General features: G+C 52.8%; 2 protein-coding genes across 2 annotated transcripts; both read left to right on the top strand.

Moving 5' to 3' along the window:
- Window positions 1-7,654: 7,654 nt before the first annotated feature.
- Window positions 7,655-10,150, top strand: pyr-7 (CTP synthase; the record flags this gene model as incomplete). Its single annotated transcript, XM_032024919.2, has 11 exons — window positions 7,655-7,729; window positions 7,837-7,893; window positions 7,961-8,008; window positions 8,144-8,171; window positions 8,270-8,399; window positions 8,455-8,559; window positions 8,654-8,678; window positions 8,732-8,759; window positions 8,811-8,947; window positions 8,995-9,987; window positions 10,043-10,150. The coding sequence occupies 11 exons, from the start codon at window positions 7,655-7,657 to the stop codon at window positions 10,148-10,150; spliced, it is 1,734 nt and encodes a 577-aa protein (XP_031878492.1).
- A 3,286-nt stretch (window positions 10,151-13,436) lies between these two features.
- CGGC5_v014109 (uncharacterized protein) lies at window positions 13,437-14,573 on the top strand (the record flags this gene model as incomplete). The annotated part of the gene is made up of 1 exon (XM_032024917.1): window positions 13,437-14,573. The coding sequence occupies one exon, from the start codon at window positions 13,437-13,439 to the stop codon at window positions 14,571-14,573; it is 1,137 nt and encodes a 378-aa protein (XP_031878531.1).
- Between the last annotated feature and the right edge of the window lie 3,207 nt (window positions 14,574-17,780).

The raw sequence follows: 17,780 nt of genomic DNA, 5'->3' as shown, positions 1-17,780 counted from the left end.
GGCTGTGGTCGGCTTTCGCGACCCATCGAGCGATTACTTGGAAAGTCAGCGACAAGGACTCAATAGGCCAAAGTCCATTGAGATGGAGCAACGGATGATCGTGATGGGAAGTGGCACGGCGGTAGGCTCTGTCGCGATGCAGACTTGGTCGCGCGCGTCGCGGTTGTGTGTGGTAGACGTGGACGTGGTGGCCTTGGAGCGTGGTGCGTTGTGCTGGGGGGAGCGAGCGAACGAGTAGCGGGTGTGTGTGGGAAATCAGCAGTGGAGCGGCCGCTTTTGGCTGGAGTGCTCTGTGCTGGGGCGGGCTGGTGGCAGCCGTCGGGCTTGGGGGAAGGAGGAGGACCGGGCTGTGTGCCTGGGCCTTGCACTTGCCTTCGGGGGAGCGACGACGGGGGGAAGGCGCGAGTGAGTTGAGCAGGCGGCGGCAGGAGTGGGCAGCGAGGGAAGGAAGGCGGCGAGTAAGAGAGAAAAAAAAAAAAAAAAATTACGTAGGGGAAATAAAGGAAGGAGAGACAGGGCACCCAAGAAAGAGCGCGACACAGGCCAAGGCAGGCACTATCGAGGTTTGCCAACGCCAGCGACTCGCGTCGTCTCGCCGGGAAACGTTTTGTTTCCTTTCCTCTCGTCCCAATGCGACAGGCTACCTGCTTATTTGGGGATGGGGAAAAGAGTGCAGAGAGAAATAAGGAAGGAAATGGCAGGCAAGTGGGTGATGAAGCAAATGCCTGCCTGCAGTGCAGCAATCGCGAACGTCGCGCATCCACAATAGCAAGCATCAACTTCACCAGCCACCAGCCATCAAAAGACGGCGCGGCATCATCAAAAGCAGCTCACGAGATAATTAGAATAGAACTTACAACTTTATCGGCGGCCCGGGGGTGATCGGGATGGGGGTGCGAGGATTGAAAAAAAGGGTACGACTTTCGGGGCGGCGGCGGGAGGGAGGCAGGAGCTGCTCGGGTCGGGGCAGCTGGACAGGACGGACAGGAGCAACAACAAAACGAACAGCGGACAGAGAAAGGGCAGACCGATGGGGACCGGCCAGCAATAGGCAATCAGAGAGGCTGAACGAAGGGTGGTCCGGCTTGGTCTTACCTAAGGCTAGGTAAGGTATCCGTAGAGTGAGTGGAAAGTCTCTAAAACGCAACGCAGGAATCGCGCTCAATGTGCGCGCTGCTGCAGCTGGATCTGGAGTCGGGTTTGGGGGAGGGTGCCGGTGGATGAACGGGAATCGGGCGAGTCTTTCTTGCTGCTGGGAACGACTCGCCAAAATCGCCCTCTGTCCCTGATTCTGCCGCTTGATTGGTTTCAGAGCTTGCTCCGCGAAAATGCTCCCAGACGCGCCACCTGGCTGTTTCTGGTTAGACTCGCTTGGACCTCGTGTAGCCGAGAGCCGGAAGAAGCCGATGGCCAATGAGCTGCGAGTGTTAGCACTGCAATAGGAAGCAATGGATGATCCGTTAGTGACATGCAGCACATCGCTCCCATCACTACCAGATTGGGCTCCACCCCTTAGCAGTAGCATATTAGTGGTGTGCCTGCTCGGTCCAGCCTCCTGTGCGGCGTCTGCGTGCTCCCATGCGTTCAGTCGTGGGTGACTGTATTGGTGACCATCCATTTGGTCTCGTTGGGGAATCTTTACGATGTCGTTGCCGCACCCAAATGAGGTTTTCGTATCCCACGGTTGGCCTCAATCCGTCGCGTTCTCTTTGCTGATCTTCGAATCCGACGCATGACGATGACCCTGCCGTTCCCCGAAGTATTGCCGTTTGACACCGTCCATTCCTTATGCTCGGTGACCGCCCCTCCCATGGCCTTTCCGAGAGGCCATTCAGCTTGTCTGATGCTGCCACGCAGTTCATGTCGATCCCCGTTGTCATTCCTCTTCACCCCTGCCTGCAGCAAACACCAGAAAGCCACGAAACAGCACAGAGCCAAGAGATCTGCGAGTCAGTGATACGGCTGCGCAAGAGAGCGCCATAGCCAGATGGAAATGATGTAGCAAAATAGAAAGATGCCCGACGTACGACGATCTCGCTCGGTTGTTCTCACGGGTGGCTTCAAGCACTCGCTTGAAGAGTAAGGCGCCGTCCTCGGACTCGGCTGAGAATGCTGAAGGAGATGCTCGCCGCTTGGTGAGTGTTGAGTTCGATAACGATATACAAGGGCAACGATGCTCGGACAGAGAACAGTAGACGTCCGCATGGGTGTCGACTGCGTGCTGGGCGGAGAGTACGAAATGATGCTGTCGCGATGGATGCTGATCCGATATGGCTGACGTCGTACGAGGTATGACAGAATGATGCCAGTATGCAAAGCTCGTGCCGAGATGTCGTTGGGCGGCAGGCAAGGCATCGGACTGAGTGTCGATGATCCGATGCAGACCGCGGCGATGCGAGGTTGGCAGCTCGTCACACCAACAGACCAACGTGATGTGATGGTGGCCCTGAGAATCCCAATCACAACCGCAGGGGTGGTAGACACGACCATCGGTGTAAGCGGGGGGTCCTGGCTTGGTCGGGATAAACTGCTTGAGGCTGCGCAAGTGATAAAGTGTCTGGTAGCAGTCGAAAATTCGAGGGCATAACAGACGAATTGCCGCCCGTTTCTGGCTGTCCTCGTGCAAGCGATAAAAGCTGCATCTGAGTACTGCCGCTGTCGTTCGTTATCCATGGTTGATTGCTGCAGGATGCCCCGCCAATGAAGCCCAAAAGACGCCAATGCGGTAAAGGCGCATCCTTCCCAGTAACATGGCTCAGGTCGAGGCGGGCCACCCACCAGTCCAAACCGCCCAACCCCGGTGTCAACAATGACCAACCAGCCGTCATCAGAAGCGTCAACGCTGCCAGGGGACCTTGGGAGATGTCTCAACCCCTCCCAGCAGGCTCAAATCGAGACAAAGACAGCCGTAAAATGCTGGGACTTTTTTCGATGGAAAAACCAGATCGTACCGTGGAAAGGCACAGGTAGGGTCCGGGCTGTTCTCAGGGTTTGTTTCGTCATTTGTTGGCGGGATCCCATGTCTGGCGTGGTTTGGCTAGGCCCGGTGCCGGGCCCGTCATGGTAATGGCCCGCATGGCTGGTCCTGGAAGTGTCTCTGCTCGTGCCTGCGCTTTCGCGCTGCTTTGGTGCCCTTTTTGGCGCCTTCTGGTGCTTTAGTTTTTCGGCCGGGATCGGGCGTGAATTTGGCTCGCACCAGGTTGATTTTCTTGTGTTGTTTGTTCGTGTGGTCGAAGTAACAAAGTGGCTTGAGGTGATGGCAGACGGTCTGGCCAGTGGCCGTAACTGAGGGATGGAGACTGTGGCCAGAGACGGCAGACACCCTTGTCGACCCCGTCCGTGGAGTGGCCCCAGCCAGCCAGCCAGCCAGGACTGTTTCGACCCTTTGTGGAGGGAGTCTGCCCTCTCTGCGCGCCCTCCGGGTCGGCGGGCTCATGGGAATGCGAGAATTCTGGAAGAATCTCGTTCAATCCGGGAATGATTCGTCTGTCGCCATGGTGGTCATTTTTGAGGCTCAATCGTGCTGGTTTTGGTGTTGAACGGATCGAGGTCGGCCTGTGACTTATACGTGCCCGACGGTGGAAAAACGGTGGTGAGGGCCAGTTGGAGGTACCGTTTCCAGGTCAGTGGAATCCAGAGAGGGCGACAGGTAGAGCCGCGAATACGCAGCAACGCAGATGAGAGCAGCTCGAAAGACGACAAACAGCGAGAAAAGGACGAGCAGAGGCGGCAGGAAGGTGAGGGAAAAAAGTGAGAGAAAGAGGAGAGGAACGGGGGCAGGTTGGGCGATTTATGTGAAGTACATGGCAAGAGGTACCTGCCTGCCTGTCTCCTCCTCCTCCTCCTCCTTCCAGCCTGTGCTGTGTGCTGTGTGGCCATGTCCATCCACCATTTACCACCTGCACTTTACAGTGCCTGCCTGTCCTTGCCTCACGGTGCCCCGGTGCCTGCCCATCTTTTGCTGCCACACAATCAATGGTTGCAGGTGCTCTCGATGAGCTGCTCTTTCCTTCCCAATTACCTACCTACCTTGCGATACACCGACTGCTCCTGCCCAGTTCCTTCTTCTTGGAAATATCTGAATGTAATAGTGGACGGGAGGGGAAGGCTCGGACGGTAAGGTAAGGCGAGGTAGAATCGTGATGTCCGGTTCAATCTGCTGTGTGACTGCCACACTCACTGAGAACATGGACGGCTGGCTCTTTCTTCAGCTTGCTCTGCCAGGGAATGAACCGGCGTTGGCTAGAGGCGTGGCATTGCATGGCTGCCCCTCTTCCCGTCCCCGTCACCTCCTCACAGCACCTCGTTCGTTCTCAATCACCTCTCCATCCCATTTCGAAGCCAATTTGATAGACGCCTCACCATTCGATCTGCGTCCGGTTTTTGCTTGCTTTATTTCTCTTCAATGCCTCCTATCTTGCATCTTTTTCGCCTCCCACTGCCAATGCTACCCTCTCGGCCTCGAATTACTGACTGACAGACTGCCTGACCACTGCAAGGTCGTCATATCGCCAGTCTCATACTTTCTCGCTTCGGCTTGACCAATATCCACGTGTGCCCCCTTTCCCCGTTTTATTACGAGAAACATGGCCTGCCTCCCCGAACTCCCCCAGCATTGACCGACATCAGCAATTCCTGCCTCATCTCATCTCGTCGCCTTCTCCGGTCGTCGTCCCCGTCGTGTCATTCAGCATTCTCGGCCTCACGCCCATTCTCCGTCTGTAGCATCTAACTTGCACAGTCAATTCAAACCAACCCAAGCCCCTCCCTCCATGACGGCCATTCGATCAATTGCACAGTCTTGCCACGCTGGCTGACCTGTCGGGAGCTAACTGGCTGGCTGGGTGCCTGGTCGGTTGGTCTGCTGGACGGCCGTGTCTGTCACGCCTCCGGGATGGGTGGCTTTTTTTCATCCTCTTTCTTTTACCTTTTCCTGTCTCATTTTCTTAGTGGGTGGAATGGATGTGCCTCGACACCTTCATCTGCCTGGATTCCCATGGATTGCCCCGTCCTGTCCTTTACCTCCTCGGCTATCCATCCTGTTCAGATCTCTCACACACAGTACATGCACCACAATGTATTTCACATTACCATCCCTCGCCGTGTGGTCGGGGGAGCCCAAGGTTGTCTCCATCCGTGCATGTCACCACGCCCAGCACCGGCCCCATCCGGGAGATGATGGGACGAGAGACGAGACGCAGAGTCGCAGACTGCCGTCTTGTGCTTGCAGCGACTTGACGGCGTCTGCTGCGCCTTTCGCCCCAGCTCGATTCATCGAAATCCATCCATCCCTGCCCACGACGCCTCCCACGCGAGCCTGTACGACCCTCATCGTGAACGATAACTGTTTGCCTTTGGCCCGTCGAGTTCCTGTGCCGTTCCGCATTGGCTTCACCGCTTGAGCCGATTCGGACGCATGCCTGGATGGATGCCATGGCTCCCCACCTTTGCACCTTTGGTGCCATGGCCAAGCACCCAAGATGCCGGACCTCCCACCTTTCTCACCCAGTCTGACGACCCCTCTCGCCTTCTGTTTTGACCCAGAATCGACAGCACGACGACAGCGGCACGATATGCTTCCAGGCCAGTTGGTCGAAAGAGCTTTTCTAGCATGAAAGTCATGGTTAGGACATTCCGAGCACTCCCTGAAACACAGCGGTGGTGATGGTCCTCTCCTGGTGGTTGCCGATCTGCCCAAGATGAGGCAGACCAGGCCAAGGGGAAGGGCCCGAATCAATCTGACCATCGCTGTGCGTCCAGCCATCTTCGATCTCGACCCACCTGGCCTCACCGTGACCCCAGGCTGCCGCAGCCATGTTCGTTGGCGTCGCTAATCCTGTCATGAGCAAAGTTTCCGGGAGATTTTCAAAGTGTGATTCTGGTGCGTGGTAAGGATGCGTCGACTTGAACCCGACCAGCGGAGAGCACGAGACGGTCGATCTTGGATATCCAGCAACACAAACACAAGCATCTCTCGGCGGATGAAACCTGCCGCTCTCTGATTGTCCGAGATGCAAAATCAAGGGCGCTTGACAGGACGCTGCGACGAAATGAACCGTCTCATGAAGGCCCAGGCTTGGTGTGGAGAAGATACCGAAAGTAAGTTTGTCCGCGGGCCTCTCCTCTGGACCTTGCAACATTGGCGTGTCATCGAGACGGACGAAAAAAAAGCAATTGGGAATCTTGGGCAGAGTTCGTCGAGTCGTACCTACCTTTTGGAGATCTTCGGACCTGCCTCCTGCAGGCGGCATGCCCCTTCCCAGTCAGTCCAATCCCCCACCTCCATTTTGGCTTAGGTTTATATCAATGTTCCCTGTCTGCCCGCCCTGCACGCCCGCCCTGTGACGGTTCAGTGAATCTGCACTGGGCTGGCTGGGCGGGTTTTATTAGCGGAATGGAGGGAACATCCAGTGCACCGTCGTCTAGCGCAAACGTCGGGCCCCATAGAAGCAGTGGAGCGGGGGCACAGACCCCATACGGCGCCATCAACCTGGATGCCCGATGTCTGTTGATGATTTATTCTCCTTCCCCTGTCTCAGTCACAAGCATTGGGAAGCAGTGACGATTGTGCTTGATGGATATGTTCTATCATTTTAAGCACGTCATCCGTATCACTGGTCGCTCATTCTAAGCTGTGGTGGGTTTGTTGGCTCCTACCCTGCATTATCCAATGATGTTCATGTTGTACGTTGCTTTCACCAGTGAAATAATTCCATGGCAACGGTGGCATGTAACTTGAGGTCATGTGATGACTATTCTGTAGCTCTTCTTCGCGGCTGACTGTTCCACCGCCAATGACTGAAATTACAGGCAGCTTGTTCAACATCGGCGGAGCCTGAGACCAAGGTTTTTATGAGATCGTCCTCAAGAACCACGCTCATGACATCGAGATCCGTAGCTTATCACGTCTTTCTGATTAGAATTACTGTCGACATCAAGAATTCACGCCAGATTTCTCGTCCTCAAGTTTGATTCCTCGAGATTTTAGAACCCCGGCAAAGTAGTCGCCTTATCCGGGTAATTAAGGCATCGTGGAATGGGAAAGGGATGTCGGCGATACTTCCAATTCCCCAGAGGCTGCAACTCTAGACTGATAGTTTCATGCTCAGCCTGACACTCAAAGCTAACGTGAATGTTTCTTCACTAGATAATGATGGTGATCATGCTGCTGTCGTTGCCCAAAACAACACCACACAATGAAGCCGTCTCGGTGAACGCGTCGGTGAACAGACCATCAAGCCACGTGATGCACTTTACGCGAAAACACGGACCACCCCCTGCCGTAACTGATGGCAGTCGCCCTGCAAAAACCCCTGCTGCAAAGCGCCCTCAGCTGCCCGCCGTCCGCCGCGGGGTCCCACCCCAGGCAGTTGCGCCCTGTGGCACTGTCTTGCAGCGGTGGTGGGCTCCTTCCCCGTTCCTCATCCCCTCCTGTTATGCGTTGAATCGCTTATCGATAACCAAAAATTTCTTTACCTCCGACCGCGTTCGCGTCCCGCCTTTGTCTTGACTCTCTTTCTTTCCTCCCCTCCCCCTCCATAGTCAAGCCGCGAGAGCAACCGCCGAACGACCCCAAACGAAACGCAAGCCGAACCGCCGAGGACATCTTTACTGATTTTTGTTTGGACAATTCAACCCCCCCAACAGAGCCACCATGCGTTACGTTCTCGTCTCTGGCGGTGTCATCTCCGGAGTGGGCAAGGGCATCATCGCCTCGTCCACGGGTCTTGTGAGTTTTTGAGTCTTGTGGTTGGCGATGCTGGCTGGGCTGGGAGGATGGCCGGCTTGTGGTTAGAACAGAAGAATAGGACAGAAATGCTGACTGTCGATAAACAGCTCCTGAAGACCCTCGGATTGAGGGTGACTAGCATCAAGATCGACCCTTATCTGTCGGTGAGTGAACTTTCCCTCGTGCCCCACCATCTGTGTGAAACCTGACTTTGCTGACGATTACTTGCAGGTCGATGCCGGTCTCATGGCTCCCGCCGAGCATGGTGAATGTTTCGTGGTTCGTATTAGCAGCCCAATCCAATGCCATGTCCCGCCATGAATGGGTGCAAGTGCCCCTCACTCACACCAGTGAGACCAATGGACCGGGACAGGCACGGCTTCAACTCATGACGGAAACGCTGACTTGGACCAGCTGCAAGATGGCATGGAGGTAGATCTCGGTAGGTGACCTTCCTCAGAGGAGCGACAGTTTCTCCCCTTTTGAAGGGGCAGCCGCCATATCATAACAGCAAGTCTGACTCCGATGCTCGCAACACAGACCTGGGCAACTACGAGCGCTACCTGGCCATCCGCCTCACGGGCGAGCACAACATCACCACCGGCAAGGTGTACCGTCACGTCATCGAGAAGGAGCGCCGCGGCGACTACCTCGGAAAGACGGTTCAGGTGTACGTTTGAGGAGGTTGCTTGGCGGGCCTTGAGCGGTAGCTGACATTGGGCCAGCGTCCCCCACGTCACTGATGCCATCCAGGACTGGATTGAGCGCGTAGCGAAGATTCCTACCGATGACTCGGGCGAGGAGCCTGACGTCTGCATTATTGAGCTTGGGTGAGTTTTGAGTCTCCTATCCAGGGGTACTAGAAGCCAAGTCGTTGGCTTCGCCTTGGCAACTTGTAGAATAAGGCTAACTGAAACTCAACAGAGGAACTGTTGGTGATATCGAGAGCGTATGTGTTGCACCACACATTTTGCCCAGCGGCATCCACTAACAATAAACCAGATGCCCTACGTCGAGGCATTGACTCAATGTTTGTACCCGTCAAGTCTCCCCCCGTGGTCATCTCTCTAACCTTCGGTAGTGCGCCACAGAGCCGGAAGCGGCAACTTCATCCAGATTCACGTCTCCTACGTGCCCACCATCCACGGCGAGCAGAAGACGAAGCCCACGCAGCACGCAGTCAAGACGGTCCGCAGTTACGGTCTCGTTCCCGATATGGTACTTTACCGCCTGCCTCCAAATCGCTGCCTTGCTAACTCCTCCAGATTGCATGCAGATGTGAACAGCCCCTCATGGAGCCCACCATCCGCAAGATCGCTCTCCTCTGCCAGGTCGACGTCCCCCAGGTTCTGGTGGTCCGTGACATGCCCACCATCTACCAGGTTCCCCTCCTCCTGAGCGAGCAGGGCCTGATTCCCTGGCTCCGCAAGGCCGTCAACCTCGACGCTCTCCACATTTCCCAGGACCGTATCGAGCAGGGCGCCGCCCTGTGGAAGACCTGGGCGTCTGTCGTCAGCCGCCCCTACGAGGGTGAGCTGAACATTGCCCTTGTCGGCAAGTACGTTCAGTCTCAGGACGCCTACCTCTCCGTCGTCAAGGCCCTCGAGCACTCCTCAATGCACCTCCGCAAGAAGCTCAACATCATCTGGGTTGACGCCGAGCACCTCGAACCCAAGGCCAAGTCCGAGGACCAGGCTCAGTACCACAAGGCCTGGCACTCGGTCTGCACCGCCTCCGGCATCATCGTCCCCGGCGGTTTCGGCACGAGAGGCACTGAGGGTATGATGGCGGTTTCCAAGTGGGCCCGTGAGAACGGCACCCCTTTCCTTGGTGTCTGCCTCGGCTTCCAGACCGCCATCATCCAGTACGCTCGCGATTTCCTCAACCTCGCCAACGCCACCTCCGAAGAGTTCAACGGCGAGGCCGCCGAGAAGGTCGTCATCTACATGCCCGAGCTGAACCGCAATAACCTCGGCGGCACTATGCGTCTCGGTCTCCGTCCCACCGAGTTCCAGCCCGGCAGCGAGTGGTCCAAGCTGCGCAAGCTGTACGGCGAGGCCCAGTCAGTGGAGGAGAGACACCGCCACCGCTACGAGGCCAACCCCGCCCACGTTGAGAAGCTGCAGGAGGCCGGCCTCAACTTCGTCGGCAAGGACGAGACGGGCGAGCGCATGGAGATCTTTGAGCTCAAGGAGCACCCTTACTTCGTTGGAACTCAGTTCCACGCCGAGTACCAGTCCAAGGTCCTCAACCCCAGCGTAAGATCACCTTTCCCCTGGCCTTTTGTACCGTCACCGCTGACACCCATCACAGAGACCTTACCTCGGCTTCATCGCCGCCGCCGCCGGCTGCCTCGACGAGGTCATCAAGGAGCAGCTCGCCGCCTCCAAGCTCACCAACGGCGTCAAGCACGTCGTCTAAAACCACCATGACCACTAACAACAGCATTTTTCTTGCGGGTATTTCTGAAAGATGGATACACACAACGGGTATAAAATAGAACATTGGCGGGCACGAAAGAACTGGAAACTCTCTTCGGAATTGGGGTCAAACTCCACGCGCACGCTTTTCCTTTTGAAACGTTTACGCTAGAGACGCGAGGGGCGGGCGGGTTCTTATCTAAAATGAAGACAACAAGACACCACATGATGAAATCACGCCGCTTGTTGCTTTGACTTGGGGTGTTAAAAAGGGATTAGATGGGGGACTGGAAAGCATTTTCTCGGCGCAGGCGTTTATGAAATCTTGAGGACCTTACCCTTCTTGGGGCATAGCATCGTAGTTTCAATCTTTGAATAGAAGGCGAATTGCTCTCACTCGCTCGCTCACTCTCTCGCACACTGTCTCGCTCGCTCGATTGTGGATCCAGGCAGTCTGAATTCTTGTGGGGCTGCAGGACGGGGTCGATGACTCGTTGTGGGCGCGCTTGGCCTCGAGTCTCGACGCAGCTTCTGATATAAGTACACAAGCGGACTAATTCTTTCATCTACACCACAATAGTGTAAATCCAGGTTATCGGGCATTCAAGAGACGTGTTCTCTTTCGAAACTTGGATCTAATCCACCAGATCCGCAAGGCACTTCGCTCTAGCATGCTGTAATATTGATTGCTTTCTTCGGGATCAGTCATGAGTTATTCAGCCTGAATAACCCCAAGACTCCATACAGGGGACAGGTGCCTGAGGAGTGTGGCCTGAAAGTTCAGATCCGAGGCGTGAACACTCATTGACTTAACGACCGTATCAATGCTCGAGACCAAAGCAACAAACCAGTGTCTTCTTCAACGCAACATTTGGCGGGAGAGGTAACTATCCTGAGTGATTTGGTGTTTAATAGGGATGTCAGGCGCTGCCAGACAGCATGGTAACCGTGATAGTATATTAATTACTTTCGGGAACGTCTTAATTTGTTGCCCAGGAACAACTCAAATGTACAATGACGCCATTTCTTAGGCTGTCCGGCGGCAAAGGAGCTTAAGTGGCATGAATCAAGTTTCATGTTTGAATGGTAATGAAGAACATATTGGTCGCAATTGGCCTTTGAGGGGTTCTCGCCTGGTTTGTATCATCTTCCATGGGTTATTCGGCTGTGCCTACCCAGACACCAAGCTGCGTACAACATGAGAGCCATACGAATCTCTGGTTCTGGCTAGCTCGCCGCCTTGGTTTCCTAAGCACAGGTTAGCTTCTAGCGAACCAGCCTTCAAGTAGAATCATGATTTGTTGAGGGCTAGGTTCAACGCGATTGCTGAATATTCTAACTGAAGCTGTGACATTTCTTATTTATATTAATTTTCGACCTGAAGCACTTTGTTTTCGTTGCGGGCTTTCATCACGTCTCAGCAGCTTCTACTCGCGTTGTATCTGGGCGGACCAGATCTGCTGTGGTACCCAGCCAGGCTCCCAGACCTGTGGATGAAGCATGGTATTAATCTTCCTAGGACCCCGATGCCGTATCGCCAGCATAAATACGCCCGTTCCGTGACCCACAGTCTGGATCCTGCCCCAGCCAGCAATTACCGTTTGAGAACCGAGGTCATCCTCGTTCAAGTAGCAAAACTTTCCAGCTGGCTTCTCAAATTAACTAGAGAATTTCCGTTCAACTTCGAAACTAAAGCAGGACTTTACCAGAAACTTGCTTGGCCACTGGGGCTTGTTTATAGAGTATCTACGGAAAGAATAAGTACACGACAAGCTGGAAGGACTGGGTTTGGTTTGGTTGAGCTCCGACTTGCTTTCGCCACAACGACGGAGGTTTCAACTTTTCAACTTCAACATCAGCGTTTGTTGGTAAACAAAACCGCACTGAAAGAGCTGCATTGGTTGTCTCTCGGTGCAAGGAAACATCTTGTCACTGGAATTTATAGCAATATCCCAGCTCCTTGCTCGAAGTTGCCTGGTGGTTGTCCGCCGGGATATATAAGGGCTGGTTGAAGGCTTCCTATTTTGCTCCTCAGAAATCAGTGCGCATTTAGTGTTCATCGTCCTCAATCGATGGCTCCCTTCTCTGAGAACCGTAAAGTTCAAAGTGGAAGAAGTGTAGAGCTATGAAGTCAGAAGGCGCAGGTTCAACAACGTATTTTGCCTTTGTTCTATGTCTCTGCTAGGTATTGTCTTTTCCAAAGCATTCGGTTGAATACAGTCACAGACTTGAGAGACGGACTCAAGAGCCTCTTGCACTAACCAGGTTTGCAAAACCGATGTCCCATCCGGAGGTCGGATGGTAACCGTCCTCAATCTCCGTAATTCCCGACGGCAACATTTCCCAGCGCGTCCATCCATCGCAAAGTTACTTTCGGTGAATTGGTTTGCAGAAACCCTGTGGAAGTTACGGCTCTTCTTTTTAAAAGAGCAACAGCACCTTGCACATCGCTACCATTGTCCAAACTGACGATGTGACCTCGCTCGTCGGGTCTGCATAGCTTTCGTTCGCATGTTTCCTCAACACATCAGATTATCTTTCGACAAGTTAGGGGTTAGCCATGCTAGAATTATCGGTCGAGTCCATGTTTTGCTTCATTCTCCGCTGATCACATCCATAAAGCGAAAGAATTTGATTTCTTACGAGAAACTCGATAGTTATTGTTGATGCCGAGAGCATGCTATTTGGCTGTACATGATGTTTACCATGACAGGCCTCTTGATTTCATTTTTGGACCTCAACTGGACGTCCCGCACGATTGCCTCCAGCTGTCAGGTAACCAACTCTTTGGACTTGGAATCCAACGGGGTGAAATAAACTGCGCCAAATCTGTTGCATGAGGTAAACAAAAGGCATCACGGTGCTCGCTTGCAGGGTTATGCTTCATGGATTAAGTTGGTCGCAAAGGTGTTCTGTCTCAGGCAACCACATTCTACCCCGTCACACATTCGAGTTCTTTCCATTCATAGATGTCTTATCTCGGTGTCGCTAGCCGACGACAGACGCAAGGGCTGCGTCGAAGATATAAAGGTTGGGTTCCCGGTTTTCAACGCACAACCTTTGTAGACTCAGGTCGATGTCCAAATGGGTTCACAACTATTAATTCTGTGACCTCCCGGCGCTGAGAATTTGTCACCTTATTTCTCACTTCCGTATTCTCTTTCGCGTCTTCTCGTTTGCGTCTTCTCGTCCACAGCTTCTTGTCCGGCACTTCTCTTACGCAACTTCTCGTCTGTACTCAATCTTCCCCGTACCCATATTCCACCATTCGCCCCTCAACCGTAACGATGTCCAGTTCAGACACATCCCAGACGGTCGATGAGCCATCTACGGCCAGAACCTCACCCACGAACAAGACCTTAGACGAGGGTATCATTCCGCAACTGGAATCCTTTTCCATCACGCCGGAGTTGCGCGCAGAGCTCGCCCTCAGAAAACAGGCACCACCACGCTCGATCAGACAAACACAGAGCGAGTCAGCCATTGCAGTCGACAAGTCCGAAGATCACATCTGCGACGAGAAATATTCGACAAAGGCTAAGTGTCACGTTCAGCATAAGAATCCACGGGCGCAGCACTGCGCCGAAGAGACGTCGACGAGTATCGAAACTCCCAACGCAGATGGCTTCATTTTTCCCAGGCAGTGTCCGACTTGGGGAGAAGAAACGCCTGCGCCGCAGATGCCCTCGGAGCTATACTGCTCTTTCTGCAGAACCATGCATCCTACATCCCAATTCTCGGAGGCCGAGCAACAGAAAGCGCACGGCGAGAGGATGTGCATCAACATCACCGGCACATTGAGGCTTTGTCCTCACCTGACGATGTCGATGATGGATATCTGGCAGTACTTTGAGAGTTGTTGCGAAGACTACGCCGACAGCGACTGCGAGTGCGATCTAACTATCATTGAGGCGTGTCACTTCTGTTTTCACGGCTTGTCGGAGCTCGACAAGGCCGAAAAGAAGACGAGAAAGCCCACCTATACCTTCCATCTTTGCGAGAAAGAAGGGTTTGACGACATTGGAAAGTTCGACATCGAGTGGACCTTGCCTGTCGCGGCGATGCATCAGGGTGACGAGAATGGGGTCACCGTGGCTACCATGAGAGAGAAGCTGCAAGAATTTGACAGGACGCGTGAGCACATGATTTGCTCACATTTCGAGTGGGAGGACATCTTGAGAGCACTGATATTTGCCAGTCAAGATGCCAACGGTAAGGCATATCCCGCGGGGGAGTGTGAAGGTTGTCCTACAGAGTACTTTGCTGAGAAGCATGACGATATTGTCTTCTTGCGCAGAGAGACGTGGGGTGTTCTGAAGAGAGAGGACGAAGAGACGCCGGCGCTTGATGGTTGCAGTGGTCTGGTTGACCAACTTGAGCTTTGTGATTGCAGAGCCTGCTGGAGGCCATCAGATGAAGATTGATCTCAACCTCCAAACTGAAAGCTCCTGCAAGCCTCTGAATCGGTTTTCGAATGATTGCAGGCATGGGGGTAGGTTTTGGGATGCAGTAGCCTGTGTTGACCAGTAGGTTTTGGTCAGCCAAAGGCAGGCAACTCAGTTGCCATAGCGATAGCGAGGTATGCAAGCGGAATTATCATTCATAGCGAAAACAATATGAATACTTCAGTCAATGTTCAGAAGCGACTGTGCAGAAGCGATAGTGATGCGTGAAATGCATAGAATGTTGTTACGACCCGACAGGCATGACACGTTGGAACAGCCCCGCCTGGCATCTCGGCGGCTAACGCAGAACATATGTACGCAGTAACACAGGTGTAACCAGGAACCATCGGGAAAGGAAGAACTATGGTACAGGTCACGTGACTTCGGGAACAGCACGGATACAGGGCAAAGATGGATATGTTGGATATGTCCGCTATCCCAGCTATCCATAGATATGTTGGATAGCACGGATATCCTACATAGCCACCACAAGAGATACTGTGCAGAACTTGTATATAGTATGACCTGAGTCTGGCTCATGGTCAGACTTCCATAGCTCTTCAGCAATCAACTTAGTATTCATCCTCACGGATACTCTCAGCTTACCTTCACTGCGAATTACTTGTTGAGCCTAAGACTGATCACCTTAGCCTCTGACGACCGATCTACTATCAGCCTACGACCTACTACCCAGAACACGACCTCAGTGTACTGTTATAACGTGTCAATCCCCAGCTTCTGTTAGCAGACCCTACTGTCGGATAGCTGACCGTAACACTCGTAGGTATTAGTAAAACTATTTTTAAGTAATTAAAAAAGTATATCTATATCTCTACTATTTATATTTTCTAGTGATTTGAGATAGAATATACTGATACTGGCGAAGCAGGTCTTAGGGGCTTGAGACTGACTTGACCTGATGGAAGACAGTTGGACTTGCAATCCAGCTAATTATGAGGTGGCAAATGTCACTTGAAAAGGGACATGCGAGCATCAAATTCTTTTCGTCTTTCTGCGGCGTTAGGCATCTCAGGAAAGGCTGCAGAGCTATATTACAGTCGTGTTCAGGGAGGGGCGACCACACCCATCAAGGCGCTCATCGGGTGCACCGAAGGGAGTATAAAGCCCGCGTCCGCTGGATACCCATCGTCTGGTATTTAAAGCGGAAAGGTTTCTTGTCTCCGTCATAACCCACAATGCGCGAATCTGGGCGAGAGTCGCCCGATTCAAATGCTTGACTGGAGGCATCCACAACTGGAAATCTTGAAATGGTTGCCTGATCGCCAATAGCACGCGGCTTCATCGACACCTTTTCGCCGTTTTGAGCTTCTATCTCGACGGTATTTGGTTCAGAATAACTCGGAATTTGTGGAGTATGGGGGCAGCTCGAGGAGACCGGTCTTGACTCACAAGCATGCAGCCAACTCTCCACGTCTCGGCACGACAATGATGATCGTCGGATGTGATTAGAAAGTGAACAAGTGAGAGTTCATTGCTTGTTGAGAAAGTCTCTGTGAGAATCGGCAAAGATTTTATAGAAGGAATTTTACTGACTTGAAAATGGCGTGGATGGCTGGAAAGCGAAGTATTTAAGAGCCATAATTCCTGGTTTGCAGTATTATCAGGCAAAAAAGCCAGATATGTCAGCTTGTACGATTGCGTATGCGACAACAGTCGACCCAATGCATGTCAAGTAACCAGAGCCGGTAGTCTACTCGGATCGCTCCACAAGTGCGCGTCGCCACTCCGCCGTCATCGTACGTCGTCTCCATCCCACAAGTCGGGGTCCGAATACCCATAGCTCGTCTGCGATCAAATACTTGACGTCTGTTCCATTTCTTGATCGAATGAGAAACCCTGCTTGTATCCTCTTTACAACATCGGCTGTTAGAAACCGCAGAGCTTTAGACAAGATTCACTGCGTCTTGTCAGTCTTTTCCTGCAACTTTGTCGATATATTTATACCGGGAATATCCACGCCTGATGATCGAGCATCTTCATCCTCCAGAAACATGTTCACATTCGGGAAAAGGTTACGTATCACAGAGGCTGGAAGTATAAAATGCCTTGCGCATTCCAGGTATGGTTTTTTTCTCTACAATCATGTTGGTTGATAGATCATCTGATGAGATTATTTTTTACTCCAGGGTCTGAACAGCCGAATTACAACCATAGCAAGAATGCTTGATGATTTCTACCCTCCCGCGAGTCCGAAAAATTCACAATCGTCTATGCTCCCCACTGTTGCCAGCGTATTTCTCCTCATAAGTAAAGTGGGCGTCAACGTGGCGTGTCATCGACAATGTACATAGTCACGCACCTACTACCAAAAAGACGCTCAAGTCAAATCGTTTTGGTTCTCGTCATGACATTCGTTGCTCTTGTAATGATATTCTACCCAGAAAAGGTTCATAAAGACGCTTCTTCAGCCAGAATCTGCATCGTTTAATACTTCTCATGAGCGACATGGCGCAAGTCACCCCCGCCCGGGATATATAAGAGCTCCCTGGTACACATCGGTCATAAGCCTCCAAACAAGAGCGCCAATGTGCATAACAGCCACAGCGGAGACCTAGAACATCGCGGCCACATGTCGTCCAAATTTCCTCGCGGCAATCAGAGCCATCCTACCAAGACCTCAGAATCATTCTTAACACTGGGTTATCTCTGTTGTTCAGCATCGCTACCAGCGTATACACATGGAATGACGCACCACATTATGTCCCCATATAAGCATCTTTGAATACCATGATACAGGTTGCTAATGGTAAAGCAGGTTTGCCCAGCATTCTATTGAATTCATACAACCCAGCCGATTAACTTGATCGACGTAGTCTCATTGCGCTAGTTTGGTGTTGCAAGAGATCTTGAGCAGGCGTCAAGCCCGTTTATACCACAACGGTATCACCCGGCATGGTGCCATTGCAACTGTCTTCACGCTACCCCGAGGCCCGGCCCATCCTTTAAGTCACCTTCGCTCCACCTTAGGGACAAATATAAATCCTTAATACAACTCGTCCAGATACACTTACGAACGGCCAGGAATGGGTGCCCCAGAAGGATGTTTGCCCTCGAAGTCAGAAGAAACAATGTCCACACAGCAGCGAGCTGAGCACTCCCGGAATCCCCCCAACATACCTTACCAGCCTCACCAGATGCGCGTCTTATTTCCCTGCTCTTCATCGC

The sequence above is a fragment of the Colletotrichum fructicola genome, assembly GCF_000319635.2.
Source record: "Colletotrichum fructicola Nara gc5 chromosome Unknown KSG_Nara_v1_contig08, whole genome shotgun sequence".
NCBI lineage: Eukaryota > Fungi > Ascomycota > Sordariomycetes > Glomerellales > Glomerellaceae > Colletotrichum > Colletotrichum fructicola.
The sequence above is the reverse complement of the archived record's forward strand: the minus strand, read 5'-3'. Positions and strand labels throughout refer to the sequence as shown.